This window comes from Podarcis gaigeae, assembly GCF_964106915.1.
Source record: "Podarcis gaigeae genome assembly, chromosome: 14".
NCBI lineage: Eukaryota > Metazoa > Chordata > Lepidosauria > Squamata > Lacertidae > Podarcis > Podarcis gaigeae.
In genome coordinates, this window is record NC_139690.1 from 11,473,515 (window position 1) to 11,486,817 (window position 13,303).

Genomic DNA, 13,303 nt, shown 5'->3' on the forward strand with positions numbered 1-13,303 from the left:
GTAAAAAAAAAAGAAAAGGGAAAGGACCCCTGGATGGATAAGTCCAGTCAAAGGCAACTATGGGGTTGCAGTGCTCAACTCGTTTTTAGGCCAAGGGAGCCGGCGTTTGTCCACAGACAGCTTTCCGGGTCATGTGGCCAGCAGGACTAAACTACCTCTGGTGCAACGGGACACAGTGACGGAAACCAGAGCACACGGAAATGTCATTTACCTTCCCGCCACAGTGGTACCTATTTATCTACTTGCACTGGCATGCTTTTGAATTACTAGGTTGGCAGGAGCTGGGACAAAGCAATGGGAGCTCACCCGTTAGTGGGGATTCGAACCTCTGATCTTCTGATCAGCAAGCCCAAGAGGCTCAGTGGTTTAGACCACAGCGCCACCCGCGTTTTTTAAGTGGCAGGTGTGGGTTTGGGCAGACTTCTGAAATAAAAGATTCTGAACTCTTCCTTGTCAGAATGATTTCTGGGAGACAGACATACTATTGTAGACAATTGCATTCAGCTCATAGCAGGCCCATTTAAATTAAGGGACCCAAGTTAGTTATGTCCATCACTTTAAATGGATCTATTCTAAGCAGGAGTAGCATTGGCTACAAGTCACAGTTTCCACATTTTGTACAGATCCTTGGATATAGCCTTTCTGTTCTTACTGGCACCTTTCTGAAATCAGTCGGAATAGGTTTCAAAAAGGTTTTGTGTCACAGAACATGTGTCTCACAAAAAATGTGTCTCAAATGGCAGAGATTTCTCTCCACCCCCAATGCATGTTCATAGACTTCTATAATAATTTCCACAGTACAGGATCATAGCCTTCAGAGAGGCAATGCACAAAAAAAAAAAAAACCAACAACCTGCACCAATGTATCTTGTAGTAAAGCATTTAATAAAGTACAGTATCAGAAACAGGATTGTATTAGAAAAGTGTATTGTGAATGTAGTATACTTCTGTTACATTTGCCCGTCAGCAATAGTCTTAAATAGTGAAGACACCTCAAAATACCTAAATTCTAAAAGATACTTTGAATGTTAAAAAAAATATTAATGGTGCTGTGTGGGATTACAACTGAAGATGTACAGGATACCTACTTCATTCCATGGAGGTGATAAGAGAAAATGCTTGCAAGCTGTGGTCTGAAAATTGCTACTAAATGCTGTGATAGCAAAAGCCTCCAATTGTCAGGGTACCATATAGGGCATCTGCAGTGCTAATCGTGATGACCAAAATTGCTCACTTTGGCCTTTTAACGCAAGCCACAGCCCTTCTGCAGTGCAGGGTGATGGATGAGGCGGCCTCCTCTTTCCATTGTCATCTCACGCCATGAAAAGCCGTTGCGTTTGATGCAGCCTGACTGAGCCCATGCACCGAACAAAAGCAGAGGGAAATGAACCTGCAACGTTCCCTCGCCATTAAAAAGACACTGGGTTGTATCCAATGCAGTGCTAAGTGTAAGTCACTTAGTGGTCTCCTTGTTAACTATGCTCAGTTCAGTGGTAGAGTATTTGCCTTGCATGGAGAAGGTCCCAGGTTCATCCTCAGGTATCTCCAGGGGGGCTGCTGCCAGTCAGAGTAGACAACACTGAACTGGATGGTCTGACTCAGTACAAGGCAGCATCCTGTGCTCCAGTGTGTGTCAGAACAAGGGCATGGACCATTTCCTGCCAGCTCTTGCAAGTTGCTAGGTCAGGGATGGATCCATTCCACACAACTGGGCTGACAAATCTAGGAAACACCATACATGGAGCCCCTTTTGTGTTTTCCACCAGTCTTTATTCTACTTTCTCCTCTTTCTCTATTCCTTAATAGGAACCACAAAACTTTGCCCTTTTATCCCTCTGTTCCCCCTCCTCTGCACACAACTTCTCTGCATCTTGACAGCTTCTGCTACAACCTTCATGCTAAGGACTTGCAAATCTGCTTCTCTAGCACAAGTCTTACTAATTCTCCAACACATCTCTAATTCTCTTGTTGGAAAGAAAGCCTGGGGTCATCTTTACCTCCTTCCTTCATCACCTAAAATGCAAGCAAATTCTGCTTTTTGCTTTCAGCACCTCCAGGCCAGATCGGTTTCTTTCTATATGACTAGTGAAACTATTACCTGCATCTAGCATCCTGTGGTTAATGCCACCTCTGTCTATCACTTCCTTAAATCTTTCAAGTGATGCCCTATAGCTATTTGCAATCGAGTTCATCATCCCACATCCTTCTCTTTAAAACCCACTCTTATTTCTGCCCTATCGTCGATAAACTCAAAATTAGCCTCCTTTCTTTTCTGCCCATTATGCAAAAGCTTGTTTGTCACCACTCCTGCTCCTACGTACATCTATCTTTGGTTAAAATGGGGAGCCTCTTACACCTCCTGTATCTGAGCCACATTCCTCTCCCTCTTTGGCATGCTACTCCCTACTCCCTTTATGTATCTTCTCAAAATTAACTTTTTCAGCAACCCCAGCCACACTTTCATCTGACCATTGCCACCTAGCTGTTCTTTTAGTGGGAAATTGCAGTCAGCCGTAACAATGAATGAGTGCTAGTTAATGCATGAAGGAGTTAAGATCAGAGAGGTCTATTCCTAGACTCAGACCACACTATCTCACCTCCTCCTTCTCTCACTCTCTTTGCACCATGTAATCAACCAGGAAGGACTTGCCTGAGCTTGCTCCAACATCAGACTGCTTGCTTGAAACCACCTTTCTGTATTTTGTACCCAGGAGTATTCCACTTGTGTTCTCCTTGCAGTTGCATGGAACAACACATGAATCAGAACTTTTGATTTTGTAAGTAAAGTATTTTAACCTTACTTAAGTGTGTGGTCTGTTCATTGTCAGAGGGATAGAGAGAGGGGCAAGCACAGCAAGCAGACGAAATGGGATATGAAAACAACCTATATTCCCATGCTATACTGCTGCTTAACTCTGACTGTTTTAAACTCCGCTGGGGAGTGTGTTAAGCCCCATGTTTTGAACCCAGGCATCCAGCCAATTCTTTTGTTAATAACCCACATGTGGGTCACACAGATCTAATCCCCCCTCTTTTCCCCATTCCTTTTTTCTTTCCAGATATAGTAAGTCCTCTTTGGAGCTCCACATGTGTGGTCTGCACAGTGTCTAGCACATGGAAACCACTACACAACTAAATTAGTCGCCAGAATTCTACTCATAGCTGCAACGATCCCAGGAAGGCTTTAAAATGTGTGGCAACTTTCTCTTCTACAACAGGGGAATCTCTGCAGGTCCTAGTTTTGCGTATGATTTAGGGAGGCAGAGGTGGGGGGGAAAGGCAAGCTGTATTTTTCCTACCGAAGAATGTTCAGACACTCCTAGATAAGTGAATGGTAACCCTAACCCTGGACTGGGTGAATAAGTACCGTATTTTTTGCTCTAAAAGATTCACTTTTCCCCTTCTAAAAAGTAAGGGGAAATGTGTGTGCATCTTATGGAGCGAATGCAGGCTGCACAGCTATCACAGAAGCCAGAACAGCATGAGGGATTGCTGCTTTCACTGCGCAGCGATCCCTCTTGCTGTTTTGGCTTCTGAGATTCAGAATATTTTTTTTCTTGTTTTCCTCCTCCAATAACTAGGTGCGTCTTGTGGTCTGGTGCATCTTATAGAGCGAAAAATACAGTATTTTCTTTTGTCTGCCCCGATTCTTCAAACATTCAGCTTCACTCAATGCCCCATACGTTCTATTATTATAAAAGAAGAGAGGGAAAATGTCACTATTCTGCTTTCTACACACGATGTCTAATCTTATTTACTTCTAAGTTTGTTCTAGGTATAAGCTTTCATGTGCATGCACACGAAAGCTTATACCCAGAACAAACTTAGTTGGTCTCTAAGGTGCTACTGGACAATTTTTTAATTTATTTCAACTGCATCAAACCAACACAGCTACCTACCTGAATCTTATTTACTTCTATCACGTCCTGCCTTATTCACATTTTTTTTCTGAACTCCAAAGCCCCAGATATTGTAACCTTTCCTCATGGGCAGATGTTTATTTCTTTTCTCACTTATTCTCTCTTTTAATACTCATCAAGCCATTTCTCTTGCGCAACTGGAAAGCCCATGTGTTGTTGTTGTTTTATTGCATTGTTGTTTCTCCTTCCAACTTTTTACAGTCATGATTTTGGTAAATCAGTTGTTCCCCAAAGCTCTGTGCCACAACATACCACAGTAGAACCAAGACAAGAAGTTACTGGTAAGGAGTGAAATCATGAAAGTCCCTCCTGGACTACAAATTCCCATCTGCAAAAGAGGCTGCCTGTTGCAACTCTGCATGATATCCAACTCTAGTCTTAGCTTTCTCCCCCAGCCAATCTCTGCTTCTGAAAGGGCAGATTATTCTGTCACAACAATTCAGGATATGTGATTGGATCATTCAGCTATTCCTGAGGCAGCAATGAGTAAACATACAAACCCCTGTGTTGCAAAATATGAGTCAGCAATATCAAAAGCAACACAATGGCCAGAAACAATTACAATTTGAAAAACTTCATGGAATGATTCAAAACATCAAAACTAACAAACTGAAGTCTCTGAAAGTCCTTAAATGAAGCGTGGTGCCAGACTTTACCTGGTGGAGAGCAAGCTGTGAATGTCCAGCAAATGTCCAATTCTGATGTCCAGCTCTGAACTCTGCTGAACAGTGTTTCCGGATAACAACTACTGTTTTGTTGAATTCTTCATCAGCCAACTAGTTCAACACTCGTAAGTAGAAAGATTTGTAATTTCTTCATTAACCAATTTTTTTCCGAATAGATATAATAAACATGAGAATGAAAAATACTCTGGAACAGTGCTCATGTGATCAGTGACTACATAATCACATGAGCACTATTCCGGTTTTGAATAATTCCATAAGGTTTTTCACATTGTAATTATTTCTGGCCATTGTGTTGCTTTTGATATTGCTGATTCCCGAGGCAGCAGCAGCAGAATAGCCTATCCTCTGATGAAGTTGATCATTCTCTCTTTGCATGTGCCATTGGAAACAGGCATGGCTAGGGCAATTTGGAGGCATGTTCAAAATTCATTTAAGCTTTATTTTTTTAAAAAGACATGCTTCCCACACACTGCATAACTGTATCTGCTTAGGAGTAAGAGGGATATAGACCTGATAAAAGAATGCTTCATCTCTTAGACATTTGGAAAACACTGGGTTGCGTTCAACTTGACCAGGGTTTCCCAAACATGGATCTCCAGCTGTTTTTGGACTACAACTCCCATCATTCTAAGCTAGCAGGACCAGTGGTCAGGGATGATGAGAATTGTAGTCCCAAAACAGCTGGAGACCCAAGTTTGGGAAACCCTGAAGTAGACCCACAGAACTTAACAAATAAAAGTTAGCCATGCCTATTAACTTCAGTGGGTCTCCTCTGAGTAGGACTAACACTGGATACAGTCCATTGCGCTAAATGGCCATTCAATCTCCAACAAGCTTGAGGGTATAACAGCAATTTCCTTCAATGCAGGCCAAAAGTTCAAAACTTTGCATGGTCTGACTGGCAGAAGTGATGAGCAACCTATATTGATATTGAAACCTCTCATCCTAAGTACACTTCTAATTCTAGGCTCCTCAAATGCTTTGTCTTTAAATTTCTCCTCCTCCTTATAAATTAACAGCTATTTACATGTGCCATTAGGCTACTCACATCAAGAATTCCATTCTTTAGACATGCAGAGAAATAACACTTATTAAAGAACTATGAAGGTGTGTTAATGACAACATTGCTGGTGTACCTGACCATAGCAATGCCGTGACAAAACAGTTCCTTCTCCCTGTAAGATCTACTTTAAAGGCTTGATGCAGTGTGTCGAACATGTAGCAGCTATTCAGGGGCACACAGACAGGGACACAATACAGAATGCACCAAACAGCGAGGAAATGGCGACATACGAATTCAAACGGGACCATCTTTGACACCAAATAATAGGAACGACAAATGGGAACCCGAATGTGAGATTTCTTAATATTTAGTTGCATCGTTCTCATCCTAATAATGCCCTTTGCAAATGCAGAGAGTGGCATCTCTACAAAGCCACTGAATGGTGGAACAAGTTGGCGGATGCTGGGCATGAGGGGGAAGAGATATTCACCAAAGCTCCCGCCTTCCCTAGAGGATGTCAAAAATTAGGCTAACGGCAACATGATGCCAGCATTTTACCCTGTTGACTAGAAAGTGGGCAGCAAAAACCCCCTGCCTTAAGTGGAATGGTTGATGCGCAGGGGAACATGAAGATGCAGTCATAGTGGGTTGTGAACCAAGGCTTTTCACCTGGAAGAAATTCAGTACAACGCAGAGAGAATACTTTCTAATAATCTTGGGGTGAGAGGAGAGGGCAGGGAGAAAGGAGGTTGTACTAGGTGTGGGTGAAGCTCGACTAGAATTCCCTACAGCTTCAAGAGGCGTCCCCTTTCTTGCTCTTTACAGGCTGCCATATATACGTTTGATCACGTCTGCCTCTTCTTTATCCAGGATGCCCTTGTCTACGTAAGCGTCGGCTTGCTGGTCGATGAAGTCCCGCAGTTTAGAAAGATCGTAATCTGGAACACAAGAAAGGATTCATGCAGCAAGCCTCCTCGGTGTCAGGTTCTCTCAGTAAACATAACGTTTTCATTGCCAAGGGAGGGTTTAACAAAGTTTTTGTGAAGGTTTCCTAGCGCCTTTAGAAATCCACAGTTCTTTTAGCACAGCACAGTGTGGCAACGAAGCCAAACGTCAACTGTGGTCCAAACCTGAGATGGTGGTTATGCCTCTCCTCCTTAACCACACCCTGTAGCCTAATTTTGCCCGATGGTTGAGGGATAGAGACTTTATTCAGGACCCCAGGTTCAGATGATACACTAAGTCAAACCTGGACTTAGCGGTTGTGATGTGTTGTGCTGAAAGGCACGGGGAGGAGGAGAGGCAGGGCCAGATTTATGTATAAGCTAAACAAGCTATAGTTTAGGGCCCCACTTTCTTGGGGGACCCCAAAAAAATTAAAGGGAAAAAAGCTGGATGCACATTTCCAAAATATAAGATAAAAAACAAAATAAAACCTACATACAGCAACAGTGTTTGGTGTTTTGTAGGCTCCTATGATGTAAGTAATGGGCCCCACCTGCTAGCCTGCTCCCTAAAATACCACTGGTTTGCTCATTTCTGTATACAGGGTGCCTACATTCTGCATTTGCAAATGGCTTTAGATACCTATTAGGTCCATAAATTACCATATAGCATATAGGTAAAGGTACCCCTGACCCGTTAGGTCCAGTCGCGGACGACTCTGGGGTTGCGGCGCTCATCTCGCTCTATAGGCCGAGGGAGCTGGCGTTTGTCCGCAGACAGTTTTTCCGGGTTATGTGGCCAGCATAACTAAGCTGCTTCTGGTGAACCAGAGCAGTGCACGGAAACACTGTTTACCTTCCCATCAGAGCGATACCTATTTATCTACTTGCACTTTGACGTGCTTTCGAACTGCTTAGGTGGGCAGGAAGTGGGACCGAACAACAGGAGCTCACCCTGTCATGGGGATTTGAACTGCCTACCTTCTGATTGGCAAGCCCTATTTGCTGTGGTTTATATATAGCATATATTCAACACAAAAAACAGCGACAATTTGTTGTTGACAAAGGACAGCTAGACATATAAAGGGCCCCATTACCTTCAGTAGCTGAGGGCCTCATCAAACCTAAATCTGGCCCTACAAACTCCTCTTTAGAGCACACCTGCACAGTTTCTGTAAGCCACAGTCTGGCTTACCATGACAGGTGAATGCAGCATGTGGGATGTAACCCTACATTAATTTCCAGCCTAGAAATTGGCAGGACTCCCCTTCAATTTGTATATTCAGATCAGCGTTCTGTGAAAATATCTGCAAACACAAAAGATAATGACCAAGCCATCACATTTCACAGCACTCGCTTTCCAGGGCCATTTAGAGAAAACGGATAATTGCTCAGTTCATTTGTCTGAATTGAATGTGCAAAGAGGCCTCCCTGTCACTTAGTTCACATTCATTGCAGGATTCGGCCCAACATTCCAGATGACAGGGGCAAATATATGTGGAATAAGGTCTTTGCAAATTTGCAGATTGCGGCTAATTTGGTAAATATGTTTCACGGCACTCTAATAATTAACAGACAAAGCATGTCGCTTATCTCTGTTAAGTTCGGTGGAAAAGTATCATAATGGGCACATTAACAAAAAATCAGCAATATCTTCCCATCTGCTGTCTCAATTAACACTGATGCCTAAGGAACACTGTTGTACCATTAACCCAGGCGCGATTGCAGAGCTTTTCAGATTAATAATTCAAATACCATTGCCAAGTTTGTACTTGCTATGCCATATCATATCGGCTCTCCCCATTCCCCCTTCATTGAGTCTCCTTCCAGATTTTCTTCCGTTAACTCTATACGAATCTACACTAGCATCCCATACGAATATAACACACCTCATTCTCAGAACTGTGTGCTCAAGTCTTTAATTTCATTTTGTTCCGGTTTCGTTTCATGGAATGATTAACGTTTGTGCACCGGATCTGTGGTCAAATGTTTGCGGGGAAGGGAGACCTAAGGCTGCAGGCAGACGCAAAACAGCAAACACAGCACAAATATAAATGCTGGCAGTCCAGTACAGTGGTGCCTCACAAGACGAAATTAATTCGTTCCGCGAGTTGCTTCGTCTTGCGATTTTTTCGTCTTGCGGAGCGCGGATTCCCCGGGTATTAACGGTTTTACAAAAAAGGAAGCAAACTCGCAAGACGTTTTCGTCTTGCGAAGCACCTCGAAAAACGGAAAACCCTTTTCGTCTAGCGAGTTTTTCGTCTTGCGAGGCATTCGTCTTGCGGGGCACCACTGTACCTTGAAATGAGAGTTACTTAGGGTGCAATGTTACAGCAGCGGCTGGTTCCTATTGGGTCTGGTAGGGCAGGAGGGAGGGAGACCAAACGGTAGGTGGAGATGGAGTCAATGACAGGGAGAGCCTCTCCCCTGTTTGGTTGTAAGCCAGAACTCAGGCAGGTGGGACCTGCTGAGCTTGGTGGGAAAACACCCCAATTCCCCTGATAAACAAGCCTCCAGTCCAATCTTATATACATAGTCACCTGGAGTAAGCCTTATTGAACTCAAGGGAGCCTAGCTCAGAGTAGGCATGCCTAGGATTGCACTATCTACGTATGAGATATATATATATATTATATAAAATTAAACCATCTACTTACATATAATTAAAAAAAAATGAAATCAAGATAAACTTTTTTATAAAAGCATGGAAATGGTTTATGAAATATTTCCAAACAAACTTTAAACAGATAAGGACATTGGCAGGATTACTGTAATAACCTGCAGTTTTATAAGAATATATCTTTAAAGTAGATGAATAAATGAGCAAATTATGTTAATTTGGATATGCAGAAAATATTAAAAAATAAATTTATGGAACCAGAGAAAGAGGGGGAAGAAACTCAAGTTTTGAAATGTTAAAATGATTGTAAAATTATTGAAATGTATAAAACTGAAAATCAATGTGTGTGTGTGTGTGTGTGTGTGTGTGCATAAAACACACACACACATACATATATGTACCGGTATATGTAAATAACATGGTACATAATTTCCGTTGTACAAATGTAGGTAGAGAACAACCTTAATTTTATTTCTTGAAATGAATGTTTCTTATTTATGCCAGCCACTCAGCCCATAGAGTCAGTGGCGTAGTGTGAGGTGTGCACAGGGGCTGTTGCCTTGGGCGCAAAATTGCTAGGGGCACAAAATTTTGTCTCCCAGTGCTGCCTCAGTACAGCTGCACGCTTCCGTCACTGGGCTGTGGTGAAAACGGCGTCTCCATGTGAACCAGGAAGTGACCTCTCCAGACAATGGAACACCTCCTTTTCTTATTTCTGCAGCTGCAATCTCCTGGGTGACGCGGATGCCGTTAGGCAGCTGAATGCGCATGCGTCCTCTGCCTGTTTCCCTCCCTATCACCCCCTCCTCCTCTGCGTTGCCCTGGGCACTGGCAACCCACGCTATGCAAGTCCTATGGTGTGATGAAATCCTATGATTGACTTTGTCCATTTAGCCATAGTAAAGCAAGTAAATAAATTATAAGGGAATGAAAGCACACTGTTGAGCTGTAAAGTCCATTATCCCAGGGCTCAACAAACAAACAAACAAACAAACAAACATCATTCACGGAGGAGCTCCTCCACATCACAAAAGCATTTCTCCCACCCTACCTTCTTTCTTTCCTTGCTTGTTGTGCTTCTTTAGCCATTCTATGTTCTTTCTGATGGCTTCCAAGTATGCCTCTGCTTTCCCTTCAAGAGCAAGAGAAAAGAGAAATAAAACTATTTAGGACCAAGTCCAAATATTCAGGGTAGCTATAGGCAATTAGAGATGGGGGTGGGAATCATTTTGGTTCTCGTTTAAAGCGGAAGAGTCGGTGGAAGAAGATTGGAAGAAATTTAAAGACTACCTACAGAAATATTGTAAAATTAATGAATGTTAGAATGATGTTGGATAGAAATTAAGTGGTTTCCAGCTGTAATGCTTTAAGATAATATGAAAAAAGGGTTATAAACAGGTAAAAATCTAATGGTAAGGATTTGCTGAACCAACAACTTGAAGTGGAATACAAAAAAGGGAGGTATGAGGAGGTCCGGGAAACAAGTTAAAGGAAAATAAGCAATGAAAATTTGTGTGTTTTTAATTATTTTTATTTTGTATTTTTGTTACTGTTTCTTTTTTTTAAATTTTCTTTGTATTATTATAAAAAATCTTAATAAATATTCTATAAAAAAAAATAAAGCGGAATCTACCAAATCCACTTTCCATTTTTTAAATAATATTTGTTATTAATTTTAACATATAAATTATAAAATGTATTACAAAACTTATCACTTATACAATCTTTTTAGATTTCCATCAGCACCTCTGATTATCCACCGTTTTAACCACTTCTTATGCATTTCTTAACTTTATATTGCCTTTACATCTCTTAACAAATCATCCTCCCCCTTGTCCATTTTTACAATACTTCTAATAATACTCCTCACAAAACTTCTTGCAACCCTACAAACGTCGTCTGTTTTTCACAACTACTTTTCAAATAGTCCGTAAATTTACTCCAGTCTTCCATGAATTTCTGGTCTTGCCGATTTCGAATCCTTCCTGTTAGTTTATCTAATTCTGCATAGTCCATTAACTTCATCCTACCAAATCCACTTTCCAAAGCAATCTGAGATCCAAAACACAACCATCCTTTGAAATTCACACTTATATGAATTTTAGGATGCGGTTCTCCAACCAAATGAAATGTTCACCAAAAAGGCCTATTTTAGGGGGAAGTTATGCATAAAAATGAACTAATATTAATAACAACACATTTATTACCCACCCTTCACCATAAGGTTATTACAATCCAAAACACAATGTTAAAAATAACTTTTAAGGACTATATCTTTAAAAAACTTATTACAATAAAATGAAATAAAAAGGGCGGGTCCTGAAAAAGAACATACAAAAATGCATCAGATTAGGAGAAATTGCTTCCCAAATTTGTACGTGAATCAGAACTGCATACAAAAACGTGTTTCATTACGAAAATGATGAAGAATTTTCACAAGGATTTTAAAAGAAGCAAATTGCTGTAGAAATGTGGAGTACTGAGTTTACAATTGGAAAAACAAACAGAACTGAGAAAACTGTGACTAGTAGATCTTCCCGTTCTTATAGGCAATGATTCATTACAGCATGTCTTAAACACAATCTATTATTAGAATTTGGGAAGGTACATTTTAAAAGGAACTAACTCTTGTTCAAGTTCAACATCTCCAAAAGGAAACATCCCAGTTCATATTTGCTCCTTTACGAAAAGAACTAGTTTGGTTCACAGTCAGTTCAAGTTTACCCACATAATCCTTGGCATGCACCCCCCCAAAAAATTTTTCAGCATTCAGAATGTTACAAGCTGCTGCACAATATAGACTAAGAAAACGTCAAAACACACACAAAGTGGAATGTAAATTATATAATTTAATTTATCCTCCCCAAATTATGATTTCAAGCTTAATAATAATAATAATAATAATAATAATAATAATAATAATAATTTATTATTTGTACCCTGCCCATCTGGCTGGGTTTCCCCAGCCACTCTGGGCGGCTTCCAACAAAGACCAAAAATACACTAAAATGTCACACATTAAAAACTTCCCTAAACATGGCTGCCTTCAGATGTCTTCTGAATGTCAGGTAGTTGTTTATTCCTTTGACATCTAATCCAGAACGTGGCTGCAAGACTGGTGACTGAGAGCGGCTGCAGGGACCATATAACACTGGTCTTGAAGGATCTACACTGACTTCCAGTACATTTCTGAGCACAGTTCAAAGTGTTGGTGCTGACCTTTAAAGCCCTAAACGGCCTTGGCCCAGTATACCTGAAGTATACCAGACTCTGATGTTTGATGTTTTATTCTGTTTTAATATTCTGTTGGGAGCTGCCCAGAGAGACTGAGGAAACCCAGCCAGATGGGCAGGGTATAAATAAACTATTTTTATTCTTATTCATGTTCAGTTGCTGGGAATTGTCACTCTGTGAGAGGTAAACTTCAGTGCCTGGGATTCTCTGAGGGAAAGAAGGTGGGTAAGACACTTGGCAGCTACCTGAGGTTGCCCAGGTGCCATGAGCCTGGCAGAGGGAGTGTTCCAGGAGCTCAGAGCCCATTGGCTCCAGTCCTTGGCCAGGCTCTGACCTCACAACCAAGCTGTGGAATCCTGGGGAATGTTTTGTTTCCTAGGAGACCAGTTGAGTTGCTTGAAAGGATCCCTGGGTCAGTTGAAAGCCCGTTGGTTCAGTTAGGAGCCATTCAGATCCCTTCTTCTGTTCTTGTCTTGAAAGCTGTTCAGATGGATTGACTGACTTTCTGGAGATCTTCAGTTTTCTACCCACATGGAACAATGTGCCGCTGGTTGCGCAGAAGATAAAGTCATGGGAAAGAGGGGAGACAGCCTGAAGATTCGTGCTCCCACCACATGCCCAGTTTTTAAAGATGCTCCTTGGACCAACAACCTTGGTTATTTGACCATTGCAAGTATCATGCTGGGTGTTATGTGAGCCAGCAATTTTCCCAGAGAGTTTTCTGATGAGTTTTCTGAGTTTCCTTTTTTGTCACCATCCAAATTGCAGCAGAATTACCATCCTCCCATCCCAAATATTCAAGAGAATGCTCCACCATCACCAATTTCACCGCCCACAAATAGGATGGCTCCTGGTATGTTTCTGAGCACAATTCAAAGTGTTGATTTTGACAGTTA

The 13,303-nt window shown here is 41.5% G+C and overlaps 1 protein-coding gene across 1 annotated transcript in view; it reads right to left on the reverse strand.

Annotated features, from left to right (window-relative positions):
* Positions 1-1,028: 1,028 nt before the first annotated feature.
* Positions 1,029-13,303, reverse strand: part of SCG3 (secretogranin III) — a 51,820-nt gene continuing 39,545 nt past the window's right edge. The window contains exons 11-12 of the mRNA XM_083712774.1: positions 10,225-10,305; positions 1,029-6,547 (exon numbers count right to left, since the gene is read on the reverse strand). Coding sequence (XP_083568900.1) covers positions 6,429-6,547; positions 10,225-10,305 — 200 coding nt within the window. The 3' untranslated portion in view covers positions 1,029-6,428. The remainder of the gene's footprint in view (positions 6,548-10,224; positions 10,306-13,303) is intronic.